At 40.5% G+C, this 23727-nt stretch overlaps 1 protein-coding gene across 2 annotated transcripts in view; it reads right to left on the reverse strand.

The window, feature by feature from the left end:
- The window catches only part of trappc8 (trafficking protein particle complex subunit 8), a 30416-nt gene that overhangs the window by 1713 nt on the left and 4976 nt on the right, over nucleotides 1-23727 (reverse strand). For both annotated transcript variants that reach the window (XM_086270074.1, XM_086270075.1), the window contains 21 exons: nucleotides 23185-23441; nucleotides 22775-22890; nucleotides 22524-22674; nucleotides 20213-20313; nucleotides 18007-18112; nucleotides 17759-17890; nucleotides 16356-16580; nucleotides 15167-15272; nucleotides 12685-12879; nucleotides 12125-12282; nucleotides 11938-12012; nucleotides 10194-10299; nucleotides 9849-10003; nucleotides 8360-8784; nucleotides 6168-6324; nucleotides 5985-6081; nucleotides 4149-4217; nucleotides 4007-4065; nucleotides 2343-2546; nucleotides 1373-1474; nucleotides 1001-1140 (listed from right to left, as the gene is read on the reverse strand). In XM_086270074.1, coding sequence (XP_086126200.1) covers nucleotides 1001-1140; nucleotides 1373-1474; nucleotides 2343-2546; nucleotides 4007-4065; nucleotides 4149-4217; nucleotides 5985-6081; nucleotides 6168-6324; nucleotides 8360-8784; nucleotides 9849-10003; nucleotides 10194-10299; nucleotides 11938-12012; nucleotides 12125-12282; nucleotides 12685-12879; nucleotides 15167-15272; nucleotides 16356-16580; nucleotides 17759-17890; nucleotides 18007-18112; nucleotides 20213-20313; nucleotides 22524-22674; nucleotides 22775-22890; nucleotides 23185-23441 — 3136 coding nt within the window. The remainder of the gene's footprint in view (nucleotides 1-1000; nucleotides 1141-1372; nucleotides 1475-2342; nucleotides 2547-4006; nucleotides 4066-4148; nucleotides 4218-5984; nucleotides 6082-6167; nucleotides 6325-8359; nucleotides 8785-9848; nucleotides 10004-10193; nucleotides 10300-11937; nucleotides 12013-12124; nucleotides 12283-12684; nucleotides 12880-15166; nucleotides 15273-16355; nucleotides 16581-17758; nucleotides 17891-18006; nucleotides 18113-20212; nucleotides 20314-22523; nucleotides 22675-22774; nucleotides 22891-23184; nucleotides 23442-23727) is intronic.

A 23727-nucleotide genomic window follows, 5' to 3' on the forward strand; every position in this document is an offset into this window, starting at 1 on the left:
AAAACTGCTCTGTGCATGTGGTTATTATAAGCCGCACAACTAATTTTTTAAAACTGCAAGACATTATTTCTAAAGAGCTTCACTTATCACTTTATTTTTAAAAATCCAAACAAAGCCAAACAGTCCCAAATAATCGGCCACCATCATATCATAAAAACCCATAGTATCATATATTTGATCCTGAGTTTGGATATGTGAGACAGAATAAAATCCAAGCTCTACTATAGGTAAGGCTTAATGCTCCTTTGTGATAATGCTTTATGTGTTTATAGCTATATCAAAACACCCTGAACCTTCTCTTATGTTGCTATAGACAAAGGCTGTTTAAGGAGCTTCCACTGAATATGTACACTGACCTCTTTTGACTCTCCATATGTTTAATTGTGTAACCATCACTGCATACCATTAACCTTTAAATCGTCTTTCTCCTATATTGTTATTTGTCCTCTCTCTTCTTTCTACCTCACTCTCTAACCAGCTAGCAGCCTTTTGCTTTACTAATTACTTTGCACAGTCTTCTTTTTATTTTCCAGCAGTAAAGATGACAAAATAATCCTAAACTTGAGAAAATAAGGAGATCACATAAAATTTGAATGTTTTTCCTCATTTGGTGGTTCTTAATGGTTATGGTTACAATAAAGACTTGCAAAAAGGAAATCTGTGTTGGTCTATGTGCCTAAGGGTCTTATGCAGACCTTCAAAAGAATTCATTTCCAACACAGTGCCAAACAGAATTGATGAGATAATTTAGTTCAGCCTGGAGTAACTTCTTGAGTTTAACTTAACTCTATGGATCCCAGGGGGCTTTCCTAGTGTGAAAGCTTTTTTTAAAGCGAGAGCTATACATTAACCTTTGCTCGTAGTCTGTCCCATCTCTTATCTGAAGAATACGTTTCTAAATCTGATAGAACATTTCAGAGAGATGCACCTGTTTAATAACCTTTTGTAATCACTTGGACCAAACATTGTGTTAGGAAAAACAACACGCCAGGTGCCTCACCTTTCCTGCACAAATGGGTGTGTGCAGGTTTCAGGGTAGTGTAGATTGGTTTTGATGAGCTGACAAAACTCTGCAGAGGGAAGAATGACTGGAGGAGGCAGGTCTGATTTAAACTTGAGGAGCACCATCTCCTGAGCTTCCTGAAGATGAATACACATACACTATTAAAGAAGACTTGCTCTAACAAATAAAAGTAATCATACCAGCATTATATAAAATATTTAAAACCCTCCTGAAATAAAACATTATATTAGCTTTTGGGCTTAAAGTTCTGCATTATTTCTAAGAATAATCAAAAGTGGGATTAAGTTTAGGTTTCTTATGCTGGTTTTATTTTAGAAAAATAGACTAAAAACAAAGAGCTTGCGGTACCTCCTTAGCAGTCAAAGAAGTGGCTTCTTTTCCGATGGTCTGCAGTGCAACATGGAGTTGGCCCTCCAGGATAAGCTGTTTGTTGTCCTCAACCACATAAGCCTAGTTAGACAGACATGCACAAAATGGTTATTGTCCATCAAAATATCCATCCAGGGTTAATATGATCTAATGTATATTGCACATTTAAGAATGATCCCTTAATGAGTATGAGCATGTATGATTTCATTGGTGGTGGTGACTTGTATTTTTGTTTTTGGTGTATTGTTCTTTTATCTTATTTTCTGGCAATCAATCATTGTAACTACAGCGCCACTCACTGGTGGAAGGAAAAAAACACTAAGTGTGAGAAAGAGACTGTAGTGTGGATAGCAGAAACCAGCGTGACGGAGAGAGATTAAACTCCCAAGCAAGTTGAGAACAGATGCATTTATATTATAAACCTTGTGTCCAACTCCAGCCTTTATGGTTAAAATCTATCCTGATTACTTATGAATGAGGATTTGACCTGATTTTTGTTTGTTTTAGCCGAGTGGACAACTTTGCTCTGTGAACCTGTAAAACTGAGATTGTGAAACCGTGATAGCGAGCCACCCCTAAGATAACTATTCCTGCTGGATCAACTTATATTCAAGAGATAAGAACACATTTCTAAACTGTGGTAAGACCACACCATCATTTCTGTCACTGCTACGCACAGAGGACTTAACTGTATTTTTGTTTTCTTCCATTATTTATTTTTATGCTGCAATTTGGATGAATAGATTAATGTGCATTAGAAATTCTCTCTCTATATTTTTGTGTGTTTTATATCCCATAAAAAAGCCAGCATTTAAACATTTACAGTAGTCTGGATTTTAGGATCTCCAGTTATAAACTGCTCTTGCAAACCGAGACTCTGGTGCTCGCTATCTGTAAATATCTACAGTGCTACACATCTATCCATCCATGTATCACTAAACTCTCTTACCTTCCAAATGACAATTATGTTGAGGTCCAGCTCACTGCACTCCTTGGCAATATCTGTCAGGTCTGAACTTCTGTTCTCAGTGGGTACAGAGCCTTGACTCTTGCTGACTGATGATATCCTGGATGATGCTCCGTATGCTTCCTGAGTTTCTAACGTCAGGCAGCGGAAGAAGAAATCCCCACATGGTGTGGTAGAACTGATGATCTAGACAAAGACAGCACCATTCACTCTCTATCACTTAGACCCTCTCTCCATGCAGGCCAGTCAGTTAAAGGAAATTTAAACATCGACACAACTGAACTTCGCCAACGTTCCTCCTTAACTCAATGATACATTAATAGATGACTGTTAGACAGCATATTGAATTAAATAATGCTGCTACATCACTGTTTTCTTGACAACACATTTTCAATTCCACAAAATTCAGAAAGAGTTACTGTTTGTTAAAAAGCTTACATAGAAGTAGGCAAACATTTCTAGATGGTTCCTTCTAGCTTTAAATTTGTTTTACAACAAACACGAGGCAAAAATGTCTTGATGCATGCTCAATCATCCAGATAAGGAAATCCCAAAAGGTTGATTCTGTTTATCTGGACGTCGAGTTTTCAGTGGGAGAAACGTTTCGTCAGTCACCCAAGTGACTTCTTCAGTCTCAGCCGACTGCAGGTCTCCCCAACCTTATGAACAGTAAATCTGCACAATAACTGAAACCAGCCTACTGAGTAAATGTAAATATCCCAGCTGGACATTTGTCAAAGCTGGGAAGGCTCCTAAAGAAAGCTCCAGGTGATCAAGGAGAGAAGGACAACTGCTGCCGAAGTGAAAACCTTTAGCGATCCCTTATCTGTCAGAAATATCGGAACAGTTGAGACACATTTTCTCTAAACACAGCATCCCTGTGGCTTTTAACCCCAAAACATGTTACACCAAAAACTGGTGCACCCCAAGGATCGGGTCCCCCAACACAGAGTAATATAGTATATGCTGTGAAGTGCCAGGAGGATTGCCAGGATTTATACATCAGGGAAACCAAACAAACTCTGGCGAAGTGGATGGCACAACACAGAGAGCTACCTCATCAGGCCAGGACTCTGCAGTCTATTTACACCTACAGGCCAGTGGACACTCTTTCAATGATGAGGATGTAACATCCTGGACAGGGAGGAATGCTGGTGTGAGTGCAGAGTCAAGGAGACCATTTACATGAAAAGGGAAAGACCATCTCTGAATCGAAGAGGGGGCCTAAGGGTACATCTTTCACCATCTTACAATGCTGTGATTGCAGCCGTTCCCCAACTCTGTGAATGGTGCTCATGGCCATTGTTCAATAGGCTTTGATCAGTGGTTGTTGATCGTTGGTCATGACAATTTGCATATTAATGATCAAGCTACTGACCTCAGAGCACATTCTTCTTTCAGTGGTTTCAGTTATTGTGCAAATGTACTGTTTATAATGTTGGTGAAACCTGCAGTCAGCTGAGACTGAAGAAGTCACTTGGATGACTGACGAAGCGTTTCTCCCACTGGAAACGCTTCGTCCAGATGAAAATAATCAACCTTTTGGGACCAAACAAAAAACATCCCCAAAAAACAACTATGACAAAGCATGAGAACATACAACCATAACAGAAAATTGTATATTGTGAAGTGTATGTTCTACTCACCTGTTCATTTCCCATACTCAGGTCTGAAAAAGTGTACTTCTCTACAGCCTTAGAGGTAGCTAGAAATAACAGACAGAACTATGAAATTCATGCTCACTGAAAATGGCCTAACTGATGGGGTTTGTTTTTTCACTAAAAGTACCTTCACTGGGTTTGCAACGTGTGGCCCTAAAACACAGCTTGGCTCTTTCTCTGCTGCCAAGTTTACATTCTGAAGGAGAAAAGGAAGAAAAAGACAAGTTACGATCCACATCAATATCCAGTTTCTGTCTGATTTCTTTCATTTAATCCATTATTAGACTCAACTCACTTCTCTCACAAATATTAAAGAACTCACCCACCACTTTAATCACACGCTAGATCTCGTTCTGACATATACCAGAGACACTGAAAATGAAACAGTATCCTCAAAGTGCTGTAACTAAGTTTAACCATATAATCCCTCCTTTAATGTTCGCCTTTGACAGTTATACCAGGAAGTCAAGTACTTCTGATTTGGGGGTTTCTTTTTCAAATGATCCACAGTCTCCACAGTCACGCGCAGCGACGATGTAAATGTATTAAGAAGATAATCCGACCTCTGTACAACTAGATCAGATAGCTGCTCCACACTGTTGGCACATGGCATTGAAGAAGAAAACAGTGGAGATCACTTGTATGGTGGAAAGAAAATGACATATCACTAATTCAAAACACCTTCATGTAGCCTGGAAAAAAGTTTGTTGTTCATAAAAAAGTCCTGCATGTTACTGTCCCTCACTAGTTAAAGGAAATAACATTAGGTTTCTCTTGATGTCATCCATATAAAAGAAGTGCTTACTGATTACTCTGTTCTACAGACTATATCCATTGATCTAGTCATTGGTAGTCAGTGGTACTTGCTGGCAACTTGTGCAATTTCCTTAAAGTTGGCCTCTAGTGTTGTTCATCAGGATCCATGTGTGAGACATTGAGTCGTAGGATTTCTTGCAATCAGTCCAGGTGGTGTACAGACTGGTCACAGTCTGATCTTACAGTCTTAATTGACTGCTTTATCTGCTAGTAACTGGTATTTCTGCCATTTCACTCATGTATTGAGCTATGTGCCTGTTCATGTTAGCAGCTATGATACCTGACCGGAGCTTCGATGTATTGCTAATATACTGACTGATCCCTTCTGGGGGATTATTTCCAGGTGCAACTCATCCATTAGCAGCTGGTTCATTTATAAGTGTAAGTCTAAGTGTATTTTTGTTTTCTGACAGTGTAGTATTTTATTCTGTTGTATATAGTATGTTATTCTTATTATCTTGTTCCATTGTTTTTCTTAATTTTTGCTACTGTAACTTTGCACTGTCCACTTTCTGCTGTGACACAAGTTTCCCACGTGTGGGAATAATAAAGGTTTATCTTATCTCATCTTATACTGCCAGGCGCTCATGAATGCCGTTAGCTTCTTCAGTAGGTAGGCGTGAATCATGTTGGTGACTGGTGCTGTCCAACTGTTTATGATTCAGACTTTGTCTTGAATGTCTGGCCTCCTGTATGGGCAGCTTGCTGTACTTCTCAGACATTCCTTTCTTAATCACACCTTTCTGCAGCTCTAATAGTTGGCTAACTTCTCTTAGTGCTGCCTTGATATTGGCCTTCAATCTCCTTCTCCATGGAGAGGTCTGCTCCATGACACTGTTCATCTTGTAGCTAAGGATCTCAGTGATCACTGCTGCTGTGGTGTAGATGTTCCACTTTCCCAAAATGAAAGTGAAAGAGGCATGATTTTGAACCTCTGAAGGAGATCTAGCTTCATCACAAATAATTAAAATTCATGGGCACAGGACCGGTCAGCTGCTGCTCTAGAAGCAATTGTTTTTAATGGGTTGAATCTTTGAACTTCACCATAGAAAATTATATTCATCAATCATGCTAACACTGTATGGAGAAACTGAACTAGCCCATTAAATGAAATGAAGCACAAATCTCCTGGTGTACCAGACCTCACCTTTATCCTTGTTCGGGTTGATGTACTTGTGAAGGCGCCAATGTTGGCTGCTACTCGAGACCTGAACGATGTGGAACTCTCGCACACCACCTTCATTCTGTGAGAAGAGTAATGTTCAATCGTTATTTGTGCAGCAGGCATGATTTAACTATGTAACTGTGTGTGCTATGCTGAGCATCTCACCGTATTGATGTTCTCCACATCAATAAAGACAAGGGTTCCACTACTGCCTTTTTCATCCAGACAGTGATGTGGAGGAACACTGCTGCGACAGGCTGATGCCTGTATGCTCAAAGACCGACTAGCACAGATAAATACTGTGTGGCGCAGCACCCGGTGACTTTACATGCGGAGAGAGGGAAAAGAGAAAGCCTTATTGTTTTTTCCCAAGGATTATGAGAACTTTCAGCACAAACATACACAAACCTGAACTATGGCTTGTGCCATTATGTGACCCCACACACAGCAAACTAAAAAAATAAATTTCTTTGTTAAGGTCACAGTCCAGTCCGTGCGTACCCAAAACAGCCATGTTTAATCCAGATAAGGATATGATTTATAGACTTTGTCACACAGAACGTGTAAAGAACTTTGTATACATTACATAAAAGTTATAAACTGGTGATATTAAATGATCAAAGTATTTGATCCCCTACAACCTAGGCAGAGTTCTGGCTCACAAAGATCAGCTGCGTGCCCATGTGGCAAACAGATTTCAAACAATTCCAGATTAACTTGTTGCACCCTTGTCCACTAAATCAATTCATTCACACTCCAAGCTCTCCACCACAATGGGCAAGACCACAGAGCTGTCAAAGGATGTCGGGGACAAGATTGTACACATCCACAAGACTGGAAGAAGCAAGAAGCTTGGTGAGAAGTTGACAAGTGCTTGTGTGATTAATAAGAAATATAAAACACCTATCGATGGTTCTCAACTGAAGCTTTATACAAGATCTTGCAATAACAGGATGAGGATTATCATGAGAAAGGTGATATATCATCCCAAGAATACATGGGAGAGATTTGTTGATGACTTAAAGGCAGTTGGGAGGAGAATCACCAAGAACACCATCGGTAATACACTACTCCATTATGAATTTAAATCTTACAGCACCCGTGAATTTGCCCTGCTCAAAAAACGGCACAAGTACAGGCCCATCGCACGCTTGCCAGTGAACATCTAAATGATTAAGATAAAGCATTATAATCAGATGAAACTAAAATCGAGCTCTTGAGCAACTTGAACCACCTTATTTGGAGGAAGAGAAAAGCTGAGTATGACCCAAACGTGGATGACTTCAATACACTACGGGACAAGGTCATAGCACCTGCACGGCTGTGGCTCCAAGCAATCAGAATGGTACTAAAATGTGATGTCATCAGACTGCATGCCACCAATTGGCTGGTCAGTGGCGTCGTTCGATGAGTCATGAGAGTGTTTCGTTCACAAAATTCAAAACTGCCATTTTTTTTTTGAAACGGCAACAAGGGAAAGGGCCCGAACAAACAAAATCCAACACAAACACCAAAACAAACAAAAACAACTCCGTGATCCCCTCGACTCTGATCAAAAGCCACAGACCGAGCAGCAGGTATATTGTTGCCTTGACGTCCACCTTTGCTATAGCATTTGTGTCGCATACTAATTACATCACGGGACGCTCGGACACGTTGCTATATCAATGACCACGCACATTAGGTGATACTTGATCTAAGTTGAATTGTGGTGAGCCGATCTGAGTAGGTACTAATGGAAAAAGGGCTTAAAGTTTATGAGTAGCCAAGCCAATCTTCTTCCTCCGTCCTATAGAAAATCTGTAGAGGGAGCTTAACTTCAAGTTTCTTGAATGCTGCCTGCCTGGAGTTAGAGTTTCTGTAAAGAAGAGTGGGTCAAAAGCACCGTCTTGCTGACAAAGCACTTTGCAAGCAAGGGCTTCTCCAAAAAAATACTAAATCATGTTTTGCTTGGGGACCAAATACTTGACATGCAAATAAAATTATAAGGTTTATGTAACGTGTTTATTTCTAGAATGTTTTGTTGATATTTTATCTCTCTCCATTAAAACTATCATTTCACATATAGACTGTTTATTTCTTTGTAAGTTTTCTCTTTACAAATTCAGCAGGAGATCAAATAATTATTTTCCCACGGCTACATGACCCTTTTCTTCACTGGTGCCCCGGCACTGAAATAATCTACTTTTTGTCAATATAATCAAAAAATACATACATAGAAGTATTTTTCAATCCTTAATTTATGTAAGTTACATTTCAGGCTGATCATGTTTCTTTGAAAAATACTAATATGTTCCAAGAAATGATATGTATGCCTACAGGTCAGTTCACAAAAGTGCTTAATTTTCAATTTTTACCTTATCTTGAGTCCTTTCTCTGCGCTCTCATAATAGAACAGAAAGTTGATTTCATGGACTCCCTCCTGGTCTGGTCCTCTCAGCCAGAGAGGCAGCTGAGTGGACTGCCCTGGTTGCAGGATGCTGCCATCTATTGGAATTTCTATCACACCAGATGGCTGTCGGAAATCATCAGCTGAAACCAGACTCTCAGTGGCTTCTGAGGCCCGCTGGAGAGGTGTGGCCACGGTTTTATAAGGTGAACAATTTTCAGCTGACGTCGGGCTGAGGGGTGTCGTGGCCTGGCTGCCAAAGGTGAAGAAAGCGGCGTGTGTGGACACCACTCGCAGGCCACACAAAGCAACACCGCTGACATTACAGAACTCAACATATGCTTTTCGGATTTCGCCACACAGCAGAGCAGTGGGAAACTGCAGGAAAAAAACCTGACATACAAACACACACACAGAGTAATAAACAGAAAGCAATACTGCAGCATCACCACACATAAGTGAAACTACACTTGAAAGCATAGATATTCAAGTAGAGGTTCATTGGAAGCCTGTTTTAAAAGCCCAGCTGCTACTGGGGGAGGGGAAAAAAGTATTTTTCCCCTTCCTAATTTCTAATTATGCTAATTTGTTACACATGTTTCAGATCATCAAATTTAAATATTAGACAAACAGTAAACAATAAAACGAAAATGCAGTTTCTGGTAGAAGATTTAATTTATAAGGACAGAAAGCTGTCCAAACCCACATGGCCCTATGTGAAAAAAATGAATGTCCCACAGCTTGAATCATTCATTAACAGTAATAAACCAGACCTGTTGAATCAATAAGTCACTTCAATAGAACATGTCTAACAAATTTAAGTAGGCTAAAACATCATCATGCAACACATCCTGTCACGATGTCAAGAAACTCAAGAACAGATGAGAAAATCATTGATATCTATCCACCTGGAAAGACTTAAAAAGACATTTCTAAGGCTCCAGCCAACAATAATGGAGTCATTATCCACAAATCAAAAAAACAAAATGAAAAAAATAATAATTCTTTTTCACAACTGTTTTTTAATAGTTCATCCATCTGGACAGGAGTGTTGACTGACCAGTAGCCAGTATGTGTCTGTTGAGCCTTATTTGAAACAAGAACTCTCGACTGTGTCTGTAGTGTAGATGTCATTTTTTGGATTTGAACTGAATTCTGTGACAGATATTCATAATATATATGATACAGCCTGTCAAAAAACTAACATTGCATGTTACTGTCGAATTAGATATGTTTGTCCGTTAGATCCATGTGTATGTGTGTTTATAGTTTCTGTTCTCTAGCAAAGCTTGCTAGCATTATTTCAACTTCAAACTCTACCCTCCCATCAAAGTTTTCCCACATCTGACTCCATAGAACTAACATAGAAAAAAATGTTTTCAACATGCAGAATCTAAAACCCAGTAAAGTGATTTCATGATGACTACATCCATGAAGGTTTTCAGAATAAGTCCTACCTCCATCAGGGGCATAGGTGCTGTTATGATGGGATTCAGACGTCGATCAGGACCATGACGAACTGACATCTTGTCCTCTTTGGTCAGATTAAGACGTGGGCCAAGGATGTTCAAGTCCTGTTTCCCACGAACCATCAAATCTAGAGTCTGCTGGTCTGTAAACAAGAGGAAATCCATATGGTTTCTAACTGGCAGCAAGACAAAAAAAAAAAAAAAAGTACAACATATTGGAATTTTATTTATTTATTTTTTTAAATACCATGTAATGCATAATGCAAATGGAAAAACATTCTGTCTTCATCAAATAATAATAAAGCATATGAGTTGACATGAGGTCAAATTTACCTTCAGTGCTAGAAGCCATTTCGCCAGAGGAGCCTGCAGCCAGGTTGTACACTACACCCACAATGTTCAGCTGACCAGTTCTGTGTGGCAGCAGCTTGAGTCGGGCCTGAGATCAAAGTGATCAGCACAAAATAACTGGATTTCTGTTTAGCATTAGGTATTTGTATATGTCATGATGCATGCTCAATCATCCAGGTAAGGAAATCCCAAAATGTTGATTCTGTTCATCTGGATGTTGTGTTTTCAGTGGTGTTTGCATTATGCATTACATTTTGTCACTCATCCAAGTGACTTCTTCAGTCTCTGCTGACTGCACGTTTCCCCAACCTTGTAAAGAGCACATATGGGCAATGACTGAAACTAGCACCACTGGTGAACAATGGGTTGCGATGTCAGTTTCTTGATCATTAATATGCAAATTATCACAACCATTTATCAACAACCACTGATCAAATATAAAATCTTAGAAATATGGAATCTAACCAGATTCTTACTCTGGATAGCATTACCTTGGCCTCCAGTAACACTGTGAGGAACCTTGGAGTCATTCAATGCACATATTAAACAAATATGTAGGACTTCTTTCTTCCATTTGCACAATAAAAATTAGAAACATCCTGTCTCAGAGCGACACTGGAATAACTAGTCAGTTTATTACTTCCAGGCTGGACAACTGTAATTCATTATTATCAGGATGTCCTAAAAACTCCATGAAAAGCCTTCAGTTAATCCAAAATACTGTAACAAGAGTACTGACAGAGGCGAGAAAGAGAGACCATATTTCTCCTATATTGGCTTCCTGTTAAATCCAGAATTGAATTTAAAGTCCTGCTCCTCACATTCAATGTCTTGAATAATCAGGCCCCATCTTATCTTAATGATCTTGTAGTACCATATCACCCTATAGAGCACTTTGCTCTCGCACTGCAGGCTTACTTGTTGTTCCTAGAGTATTGAAAAGTAGAATGTAGGCTCAAACTTTACATTTCAGTAATGGTAAAGGTGAGCGCTGTCATGCACTGTGAGAAGTTTCCTGGTTGAACCCAGACTGGGGCCTTTCTGTGTTGAGGCAGAGCCTTCATCTTTAAGGCCCCTCTTCCATGGAACTGATCAGTGGTCATGGCAACTTGCATATTAATGATCAAGGAACTGAACTCACAGCCCACTGTTTGTCAGTGATGCTAGCTTCAGTCATTATGCAAATGTACTGTTTATAAGGTTGGGGAAACCTGCAGTCAGCTGAGACTGAAGACGTCACTTGCATGAAATGTTCCTCCGACTGAAAACGCTACGTCTAGATGAACAGAATCAACTTTTTTTGGATGAAGAGAGTACAGTACAATTAGTATCTAGCAGATATTTTAAATACTCTCTACGATTTTCTGAGGCCAATGTGAATACTTTTTGAGCATCAAAGGCCTATTTCACCAAAGTGCATTCAGTTTGTGCTGTCACTTTTATTCGCCAAAACAGAACGCACAACACTAAAACTGAAAAGATTAAACTAAGCTGTACTTAAGATATGCTTAATGCTCACTGGCATTAAGCATATCTTATTGTACAATTTCACATGAAAGATTATCACTATGTGTAACCTCCTTCCTCATGTGAATGCAAACACATGTTGTGACTCTCTTTGTATTTCCCAACACTAGGTCAGAATTGTTAAAAAATGTAGCAGCATTATGAAACAGAAAAGATTCTGAAAAAAGATCCATGAATTTACATTTAGAGACCAGCTTACCATTTTGGTCTCCTCTGGACCCAACTGAAACTCCTGGATAGTCTCAGAGGTTACAATATCATCTTTCTGTGTCATCTGCAAGAGGAAGCATATAATGAACAGATTAGAGAAAAAAATAAGATTAGACCTAAAAACAAGGTGAAAATAAATCACAGTTCCTAAGAGCATATTTGTTCATGTTGCCCACCCCTACAGCCGAGGTCTCCTCATTGGTAATGGTCTCTTCTGTCATCTCCTTTGATGAAGATGAACCGTCAACAGTAAACCTCCACAGGAGCGAGAGGCTTGACAGGGCCAGAGAAACCTTCAAAGGATTCCTGAATGTCACCTCCACTATGATTGGCTCTGTAAAGACAAAGAAGATTGCATAGCGTGTGGGCACAATTTATTAGACATGGGATGGCTCAAACTTTACATTTCAGTAATGGTACAGGTGAGCGCTGTCATGCACTGTGAGAAGTTTCCTGGTTGAACCCAGACTGGGGCCTTTCTGTGTTGAGTTTGCATATTTGTATTGTGCCTTCATAGGTTTTCTCTGGGTACTACAGCTCAATCCATACATGCGCATTAGGTAACTGGTAATTTTAGCTTGGCCACGGCAGTGACATTGGTAAAGTGGAGAGAATAAATACTATATGAATATATGGTTAAATGTGGCTTGAAGTATTAAGTGCTTTGAGTTGTCAGGAACCAGAAAAGCACTTATAACATTTTAAAGTTCCCGTGTTAGTGCTGAACACATCTTACCTTCAACCACAGCCAGGGGATGACGGAGGTTGTCTGTCTGACTGTTGAGGCAGCACTGAGTGGGCTGAAAATTTACTGGGACAACACCCCCATTTGCAGAAGCTACAAGCTGCTCTTCTAGATGGCACCACATGGCTGACAAATCCTGGTCAAACTCCTGGTCCAGTGACACGTGAGTGGCTGCCTGCTTTTCTCCTGAACAGATCAAATATCAGATTAAATACAAACCAAAAATGCAAAACACTTAATTTTGCTGTAAAAAGTCTGACAGTAAACCTCTGCTCGGGTATGTCAGCATCCTATGTACACTCTACATTTTCATGTTATGCTTTGCATTGAAAACAGGGTTTAGACAGGGTCCATAATGGTCATAATATATACAAATATTTGCAAACTGAACGCTAGTGTCACAAGAATTCTGGATATCTTAACTTTAAATGGACTCCTTCACAAGGTTTTCTACTTTTATTTTCTTGGTTAATAACAGATTATGATTCACACAAAACAAAAAAATCTAAGAAGCACTGAATTTATGTTTGTTTTTGTGCTGCAGCAGCCTGTATGCTTCCCATGTGCTTGTATGCATGCCTGACAACATTAGGGCATGAGATGACAATGAGACGACAGATAGTGTCCTGGGAGATCTCCAAGATTGGACCAGTCATCACTGACCTAGTGGTGACCCATCACTGGCCCATCTGACGCTGCAACCTGGGAGCATCAGATGGGCCAAAGCATGATGTCCTAGAAGTGTTCTATTGTATCTTGGTCAGGTTAATCTGGAGGGCAGGCCTATCATTTCCTTCACCCTCCTGGAACTGTTTTATATCCCAGCCACATGAGACAATTCATGCACTGGGAGGGACCCAGAACCCACTGCACCCCTGACAATAGGTCCAAGAATTTCATCCCAATATCTAATGGTAGTTAGGGTGCCATTGCCTTGTCTGTAGAGGTCGTGCATCTCTCCATGGATATGCGTCCTTAGACTATTACTGATCCATCAAACTGGTCACACTCAAAGATGTAATAGGCAGCAAAATGTTCTCCATGATTTCTCACATGTGCTCAGGGTGAACCTGCTCTCATCTCATCAAAAAAAAGAAAAAGAAAAAGAAAAAAAAAAGACCCACAGGGTGCCAGTGGCAGACCTGGTAAATCTGGTATTCAGGCTCCACAGTGCCAGGCAGGTAAACACAGGGCCCACTAGAAGACATTGGGCTGCCAGGCCACTCTCACGAACTCTTCAATTTTGACCAAGCAATCAGAAACAGACATCACACTGGTGGCCTGCTGGGGGCCAATTTGGCTCTGGTAGTGGTGATCCTGTTCCTTCTTGTACAAAGACGCAGATACTGGTCCTGCTGCCTTGTACTAGCATGTCCCGCTCTCCTAGAGTAACTAGCAACAGTGGGAAGGACAAACTCCTTGTTAGCAGTAAGAAACCTCTGGCAGAATCAGGTTTAGGGGTGAAGCCATCTACTGCGACCAGTTGAGAGTGAGGGGAGGAAGACTGAAAAAATGCGCACTATCGAAGAGAACAAAAAACTGATAAAGCCTAATGATTAAATGCAGAGTGGTATATAAACACATTAGCGAGGGGAAAAAACATCTAAAAAGGTGAGTGAAGAAGAAACACTCGGTGGATCATTAGAAGCCCCCAGCAGCCTAGGGGAGACAAATCAGGGTCACCTGATCCAGTCCTAACAATGGGCTTGATCAAAAAGCCGTAAGCCCAATCTTTAAAAAAAAAAAAAGAAAAAAAAAAAAAAAAAAAAAGAGCGGTTGTCCGTCTCCTGAAATCAAACTAACACTTAGTTCACAGAAGAGGGGCCTGGAACCTGAAGGCTCTGCCTCCCATTCTACTTTTAAATACCACAAGTAAGCCCACAGTCTGAGAGTGAAGTCCTCTAGTGGGAGGTGCGGTACTATAAGGTCAATAAGATAAGATGGGGCCTGATTATTCAAGACATTGTACATGAGGAGCAGGATTTTAAATTTGATTCTGGAATGAACAGGGAGCCAATGAAAAGTAGCCAATATGGGCGAAATGTGCTCTCTTTCTAGTGCCTGTCAGTATTCATGCTGCAGCATTTTGAATTAACTGAAGGTTTTTCAGGAATGATGCTGATCTGTATACAAAATAAGGCTTGACACTTACAGATGCGAACCTTGAAATTCACACAGCCCTGGGCATTTCACATTGTGTGTGACAGTCTCCAAAGCAATAATGTTAGTTATTGTCTTGTGGATTAAAAGCCATACATAAGCATGTGCCTCGACTCCTGTAAAGTTTATAGAGGCAGCATATGAGTCGTGTGTGTTACAGTAACGTTGTCATTTATGCCGCATTGCACAAAGTCACCAGGCAGATAATATCTTTCAGCTGCTGGTATATCGATAGGTGTACCCTGCACCACTTCCCAAAGTGTTTTGTACACTTTGCTGCTTAGTGATAAAGGAGTAGGCTCGAGGACATTACCTTCTGCAAGGCGGCGTTCGTGTCCAAAGTAGACTCTTGTTGCTGAGCTGTGGATGCAGGGCAGAGGAAGCTGGGGAAGGCTGACTTCATTTCCTCCCAACACGCTCTATAATAACCGAAACAAAACAAAAAATAATACGCAAACATAAGAGTTTTTGAAAGTTGTTTTTTTCCTGAACCAGGTCAAAATGCAGAAATGTTACTGATTACACCAGGTGCTACACACAAAATCCCCAGTTTAAATTTTCACCATCATATACAGATAAAGGAATATATATAATAGTTTTTATTAATGACATTCTTAGACTTGTGAAGCTACATGCTCCTGGGACCAAAGCTACATGCAAACCACGTGACAAAGAATCCAATTTAAAACTGTTGGATGAGGATAAACAGATTTGGTGTGCTTGTAATTAACGTCAGAGGCAATAACACTCTGTAACCTCACTATAATTAATGTTGGGTTGGTGTGCAACTTTGACAAAATAAACTATAGTTCCTTTGTGATAAAGCTATTAAACTAGGGTGCAATCAGGTCACAATCTCATATAATGCTGCTTATATGCCACTACTGAATTTTTACTTTTATTTTACTATTTAACTGAATGGCAAATAGTACAATGGACTGGTTCTTATATAGTGCTTTTCTACTCAACCTAAACACAATATTAAATTTTAATATTAAATTCTATAAAATGTAGATAGAACATAATGTGCAAAGTGCTTGTACCAAGTCCACTGTGGAACGTTTTTGTAGCCTGAGTAAGTAAGTGTGTTATCGTGACACATTAACTAACTAGTGAGCAGGGTAAGAGGGCGTTGTTAAGTAGTCTGACAGCCTGGAGAAAGAAAATGTTCTTGTGCTGTCAGGTTTTGGTTGTGATGGCCCGTAGCCACCTGCCACAGGGAAATGTCATAAACAGTTTATGTTGTGAAGTGTCAGCAGCAACCTTTCTCCCCCATCAACTGAATTGCTGAAATGAAATATAGTGTCTATTCACGTAAATATAGCCATTGAGCTCCTATGGACCTTGTTTTGCTTTATCCACCTCCCATATGAAACTTTAGGAAGGAAAAATAAGGCTGGACACAATATTGTGGTATCCCAGCAAAAAGTGGACATTGATAGTATGTATTTTGAAAATAAAACGGGACAAAAATCATAGAATTTTTTTTTTTTTTACATTACCTTGTAAACATAGAGGTACTCTCTCAGAAAGGCGCCCTGCTGTTTAGCCGTCTGTCTGCTGTCATTGATCAGGATCTGTCTGAAAGCTGTTACAGCCTCCTCTGGTTGGCGAAGTGTGAAGGACTGACGCCCAATTGTAAAGTTGATGTGATCTTCTGCCAAAGACCACCCTCTCTCCTTATACACCTGCATGGCTTGGCAGTAACACCGTAGTGCGTGCCTCCTCTACATTATGAAACAGCAAAAAGGATGGGAGACAGAAGGACAACATGAGGATATAAATATATAGAAGACGGAAAACACTAGAGGAGATGAGATGATTGCTGTTAGCATGAGGCCATTTATTATCTACTGCTGGACTACACACTTTATCACGATAACGGTGTATAAAAAACATTAAATATAGGGGCAGCAGAATAAGCAGATAAGCCCAGACTTATTACTCCACAGCCACCTCCTCCAGCTTGTCTGGGGGAACACAAAGGCGTTCCCAGGCCAGTCGAGAGATACATTTTCTCTCCAGCGTGTTCTGCGTCTGCCCCGGGGCCTCCTCCCAGTGGGACACCTCATCCAGAAGGCACACAGGAGGCATCCTTATCAGATGCCTGAACTACATCAACTGGCTCCATCCAATGTTGAGGAGCAGCGGGTCTACTCTGAGCCCCTCTTGAATGGCCAAACTCCTCACCCATTTCTAAGGGAGAGGCCAGCCACAGCTCATTTTCGCCGCTTGTATCCACGATCTTATCCTTTTGGTCACTACCAAAGCTCGTGACCATAGGTGTAGGGACATGGATTTAGCAGGAAACTGAGAGCTTTGCTTTTATGCTCGGCTTTCTTTTTACCACAAAGGACCGGTACGGTGTCCGCATCACTGCAGCTGCAGCACCAATCCGTTTGTTGATTTCCTGCTCCCCTCTCCCTGCACTCATGAACAAGACTTCAAGATACTTAAACTTCCCCACCTGGGGCAGGAACTGGTCCCAGACCCGGAGTAGTGTGGATACTTTTACATTTTGTTTTTTGTTTTTTAAACAAAAGTGAAATGATGCCTAGTTCTGATCATAAATCTATAGTGAACTGTATGCATGTGCTTGTATTTATATGTTTATGTATATATGCAACACTAGAAAAGAACTTCACACGCACATGATTGATTACAAGGATCACAAATGGACGTCTGCAGCCTGTCCACAGCTCGGACACAAAACATTTCACTGCATGTTGTACTCTGATTGTGTATGTGACGAATAAAGCTTGTTTGTTTATGTTGTTAAGTTCAGTCCTGCCCATAAGTCAATAAAGTCTATTAAATAAAAGTTGTAAAAGGGAACATTTTTACATCACAATACAATGCAGGTGTAAAATGGAAGGATAGATCAAAAATGGCAGAAAAGACTCACCTGTCCTGCTTTGCTGAAACGATGACCAGACAGAATCATATGGAAGGCAAATTTGCGCACCATAGGGTTTCGCATATTAATGAAGCAGTGGGCAGCCTGCTCCAGCAGCAAGGCACTCCGTAAATCAGAGTCCTGCAATAATTAAAAACCTCTATTAAGTTTCAAGCAGAATTCTAATGCAGTCTAATTTAATACAGTCTTCTTAATAACTGCACCCCAAGCTGATTTCAAAATAATAGTTTCCTTACCTCACTGGTCATTTTAATGAGAAGAGTGGCAGCTTCTGAGTATTTTCCCTGACTCTTGAGTATTTCAGCACTGAGTAGAGCACAGCGCTCAGCCAGCACCATGTTCCTGTAAAGAGATGTGGGGAAATATACCATCAGGAGAAGAGATGCTAACAGTTCCAGTTCAGATGCTGGTACCCCTCTGTTTGTACACCATCTCTGTACATTATGTCACATATTAAACAAAATCCTAAAAAGACCAATTGTCTGTATGATCAACTCGATCACACAGGTGTGTCGAACTCCAGGGTTTTAGATATCACCCTGGGTCAACACACCTGAATCAAATAATTAGTTCATTACCAGCCTTCTGGAGAACCCCAAGACATATTGAGGAGGTAATTTAGGCATTTAAATCAACTGTGTTGGATCAAGGACACATCTAAAACCTGCAGGACACCGGCCCTCGAGGCCTGGAGTCCGACACCTGTGACCTACAACATCTGAAAGTTTCTGGCTATAAACCGCATCCAGAAGACCTTGGATTTTGAGAACAAGAGATAATGACACTATGGAGGCAGAAGAAACAATGTTCTTATATTATGTTACAGCTCTCTTCACTTTCCACTGTTTCCACTTCACTGTTCCAGTCACTGAAGCAGTGGATGTAGTTCGTAAGAGATGACAGGATGAACCCAACTGTTAAGTCTCAGGAGGATTGCAATGATTTATTCATCGGGGAAACCAAATAACCTCTGGCTAAGTGGATGGCACAACACGGAAGAGCTAACTCGTCAGGCCAGGAGTCCGCAGTCTATTCACACCTACAGGCCAGTGGACACTCTTTCAGGTGATGAGGATGTACACATCCTGGACAGGGAGGAATTCTGGGACCTAAGGTTACATCTTTCACCATCTTACAATGCTGTGATTGCAGCCATTCCCCAATTGTCTGTGAATGTTACCCAACGCCATTGATCAATGATCATTGGTCGTTGGTCATGACAACTTGCATATTAAATGATCATGAAACTGACCTCATAGCCCATTGCTCATTCAGTGGTGCTAGTTTCAGTCATTGTGCAAATGTACTGTTTATAAGGTTGGTGAAACCTGCAGTCAGCTGAGACTGAAGAAGTCACTTGGAGTGATGAAAAATATCTCCCACTGAAAACACCAATTCAGTAAATGCACCATCCTCTTGTTTACAAGAAGAACAAGCTTCTCAATAATGGGGTCTTAAAAAACACACAAAAACAAAACAATAACATGCAGTCTCTACGGAGTATTCACAACCATTTTTTTCTCCCACATTTTGATATGTCATGGCCTCATTCCAAAACTGATTAAATTCATTTTTCACCTCAAAAAGTTTCCACTGATCTGTCACATATTTCTGCAACTTGACTGGAGAAATTTTACATTACTACATAGTAGTAGCAGCATCATGTCTTATATATGTTTTCTGACAGCAGGAAGTGAGAGACTAGTCAGTGTTGAGGGAAAGACTGAACTGAAGCAACGTGCAGAGACATGCTTGATGATAAGCTGCTCCAGAACGCTGTGGACATCAGTGACCCTGAGCACACAGCCAGGTAGTTAATGAGTGGCTTTCAAGTCCACTCTGTAAATGTCCTCGAGTGGCGCAGCCAGACCCTGAAATGAATCTTAAATGATTAAATTATGGGATATTGTGTGTGTTGTGTGTAGGGAGCATTTTATAAGCGTAAAAGTTGCTTCAACAGGTACAACAGGTAATTCAGATTTACATTTTTTCTTGCAATCCATGTTTGCATGCCTTCAAGTTTTGTTTTTTGTTTTGTGTATTTTATGTTCAATATAGGTATTTGTTGTGCCTGAAAATGAATAAATAAATGAATGAATGAATGAATGAAGTACACATCTTTAAAGCCTGCCTTTATATGCTAGTGAGAGTTCCTCAAACAACAAAGGGTTGCCTTGTTTAGAGGGAAAATAGAACGTGCTAGTTGTACATTGGCTCATCATTGTAGTGTTATTGGCCACTTATTACAAACCAGTGCAACATGAGGATGAAGATTTTAGAGGACTGTAATTGTGTGTTGGATTGTCCTGCATCATAAGTGACATATTTGTGGGAATCAAGTAAATTATGCAAAATTCCCACAATCCCAAACTGAAATTTATCCACTGAAATTAAAACACCAGAAAGAAATAGATGATGTAATTAGTTAGTCATCAGTCATACTTGCAGACATCTCTGTACGTTTGTATTGCGGTGTCCATGTAGTGTGCTGGATAAGGTCTCGAGGCTCCACCCTGCAGAAAGGCTGACACCGCAGCCATTTCCTACAAAATAATCAGAATGAATAGATGAAAGATAAAGAGTAATGGTAACAAGGAACAGAATAGAAAATAAAAGTGAGCAAAATAAATATCATTATTCAGAACCATATCCTAAGGAGCTTGGAAAAACAACGCGTGGACTTCATTCTTGAAGACGTTCACCTCTCATCGAGGACGCTTCTTCAGCTCTACAAACCAAATGGTGCCATCTAATTAAACCCTAGTTGGAGCTGTCACTCATGAGGGTCGTTGACCCACTATTTATCATGTTCCTCATCACATGAGCCAAGCTCTTGATGTATACACATTCATCCAGTAAGTAAATCCCCAAAAGTTGATTCTGTTCATCTGGACATAGCATTTTCAGTGGGAGTGGGAGTCACTCATCCAAGTGACTTCTTCAGTCTCAGACTGAAGCAATGTACAGAAACATGCTTGATGACAAGCTGCTCCAAGTGACGAAGCTCCCACTGAAAATGCTACATTCAGATGAACAGAATCAACTTTTTGGAGGCACATGATCATTATCAGCAGAGGTTTTGGGTGAAACCATTGAGACATCTTGCCTTACCCTATCATGTGACCCACTGAAATCATCTGACACAAGATGTGACTGGAGTTGAGGTGCCTGGGAAAGGATCTCAGTCTAGGTGGCAGACAGCTGGTATCGTAAGCCACTCAAAAGAGTGAAATCCTTCAGATGTACAGCCGATTCTTGTCCTGTCGAAGTCTGAGCACTCTGCACTGCGCAGCATACACTATGTTGTTAAGTTTGTGTTTGGGAGTTCTGTCCTTGGGATGAAACAAATTTTGTCTGAGGGTGTTGTGAGGGCTGAAGTGCACTTAGATGTAATGCTTGGAGAAAGTTCTCCTGAGTTTCTCTGATAAACCTGCTAGATAATGGATGACAACGGTGCTGCGTTTGTTATTCTGTTTCTCCCTAGTTGGTTTCTGAGCTTCTTTCCTGTTCATCCACGCTGATTTGATGAAGGCCCAGTTGGGATAAGAACTTGATTTACGAGCTTTCTTTATATGTGTGTATTCCTCTTGAAGATGATTTAAAAAAGGAGTAAACACGTCCACTGTAAACGACCATCTTTGAACAGAGGGTATGGCTTACAACACCAAGAGTCTGCTATCTACAGTGAGATCCCTTCCCAGGCGCCTCAACCCTCACAGCGTGAGCAACGTCCCGAAAATCTCTGCTGATAATGACCCGCATGCCTTCTTTCACACCTTGACTCATGTGATGAGGCACATGATCAACAGTGGGTCAACAACGCTGTTGAGAGACAACACCCACCAGGATTTTTTATTCCTGGGACTCTCCACCATTTGGTTTGTATAACTGAATGAGAGGTGAGATGTCTTCAAGAAACTTAAAGACGTCCAGCTGCTTTCTTTCAAAGCTCCTTAGATTATCATGACCTAAATGACTGACAACATACATAGACATACGCGGCATATTCTTTGTGTTACAGTTTAAAATCTTTTACTTCGAGCGCTTTGAGTACTCCGGGAGAGTAGAAAAGCGCTATATAAGAATCAGTCTACGTACCATTTAAATAAGTAATACAACACTACTGTCAGCTCACTGTAGTGAGTGTAATCTTGAAAAATAAGAATGTGCAAATATATCAGATATGTACACCTAATAATCTTAACAGCATGTGAATGTTCTAATTACTTTACAGTGACTAAAAGCAGGAGCAGTTTAGACCTCTGTATGGAAAATCCTGTATTTATGTGTACTGTAACACTCTCTATCATTATTGTGTTTTTGTTTGCGATACACAGGATATAATAGGTAAAAGTGTCTGAATTTGAATGACTGAATGCTAGTAGTCACTTTAAAAGACCGATAATGTTACATTTCCAGAGTCTGTTACGAGGTTAATTCTCTTGTCTGACGGCTGACTTTAGATAATGCTAAATGTTCTGAACTCGTATTACTTTGTACTAGAACTTGTTAGTACTTTGAATTTACTTTTTAATATTGTAATGCTGAGTTCAAAAGCTTCCTTCTGATTTATTCCCTCAAAAGTTTACTGTGGGTCACATATACAACTCTTTTTGCTCTCTAGGACACTTAACAAAACAGAATATTCCATCACTGCAAAGTTTTAATTGAAGTGAGATTTTACAACAAAAGGCAGAAGAAGTTGTTCTGATATCATCACGGTCTGCAGACAGATCAACATGCGTGCTCTCACCAGTGCCCCAGCAGCATACAGCATGGCCTGGTCTGACAGGAAGTCCTTCTTGGCAGTATGATAACAGCTGTAAGCCAAGTCATAGTGCTGAACCAGGAGGCACAGGTCAGCCATCTTCCTGATCTGCAGTTCTGGGGCTTCTGGGGGATATCTGGTATGACAGAAGGGAAGGGTCAAGGGCATTGCATACAATATACAGGGTGTTGCATGGGCTTCATTTATAAGAATAAAATGCATTGCAATGAGCTTACAGAAGGCCACATGTGCTCTTTGGTTCACTGATGCTCTTCTCTGGAGCTTTTCCTCCACCAAACCACTTCTTTGTTGCAGTGAACAGAGACCGACTCAGGCCCTTCCTGGATACTAGCTGTGGACAGGGAAGCAAATCATGTTTCCAAGTGCTGGGAGAAGTCAGCGAAACAATAGAATTGACTGAAATGGCTAGTGTACTCTCACAAGCCATAAACTCAAATTATGCCATTATGATTAATTTTACAGTTCCAGGGCAGAAATATGAAAGAAGTATACATATTGTTTCAGCATAATGCTCAACAAACTACATTCTCTAAAACAGTTAATATAGTTAGTATAATTTTACATTGCCTGAAGCACATCACAATCACAAACAACAATATGTTGAGGGTCAAGAAATGAGTCGTACCTGATCGTTCAGCTGTCTGATGGTTTTCTCTATGTGTGGCAGTAGACCTCTGAAGGTGAATTCTTGGATAAACTGTCTTATGTAATCATGGTCGTTCAGGGTCAGACAAGCCCCATGGCTACCTGCAGCACAGGCTGGGCTGTTTGAATCTTTAGCACCTTTCTTTAGGTCCGTATGTACAGCACTGAGGTTGTGCAGGTTTGCCATGCTGCTGTCCAACTGGAGAGGATGCCCTTCCAAGCTACTGGACATCTCATCTGCAAGGAAATAGTGTAAAATATAAACTCATAACAATAACCTTACATAATATAAAATAGTACCACTATTTATGCACCCAGAAAAGTAACTACTGCTGGTGCAAGGATTATGTGGAAACTGGTGTTTCAAGCAGTATAAAACATACGGCATAGTCAACCTTTACAAACAGATTTGGTGCCCTTCTGCTCACTTCTGCTCACTCTTGCTGTTGGTGCCAAATTACAAGATTCAACCACCAAAGATGTCAACAATAAGCCTGATGAATACTGGCAGGATGGTCTTTGT

The sequence above is a fragment of the Aulonocara sp. 'chitande type north' Nkhata Bay genome, linkage group LG17 (assembly GCF_057382095.1).
Source record: "Aulonocara sp. 'chitande type north' Nkhata Bay isolate Kocher_YH1m ecotype deep benthic linkage group LG17, A_spYH_male_GT1.1, whole genome shotgun sequence".
Classification (NCBI taxonomy): domain Eukaryota; kingdom Metazoa; phylum Chordata; class Actinopteri; order Cichliformes; family Cichlidae; genus Aulonocara; species Aulonocara sp. 'chitande type north' Nkhata Bay.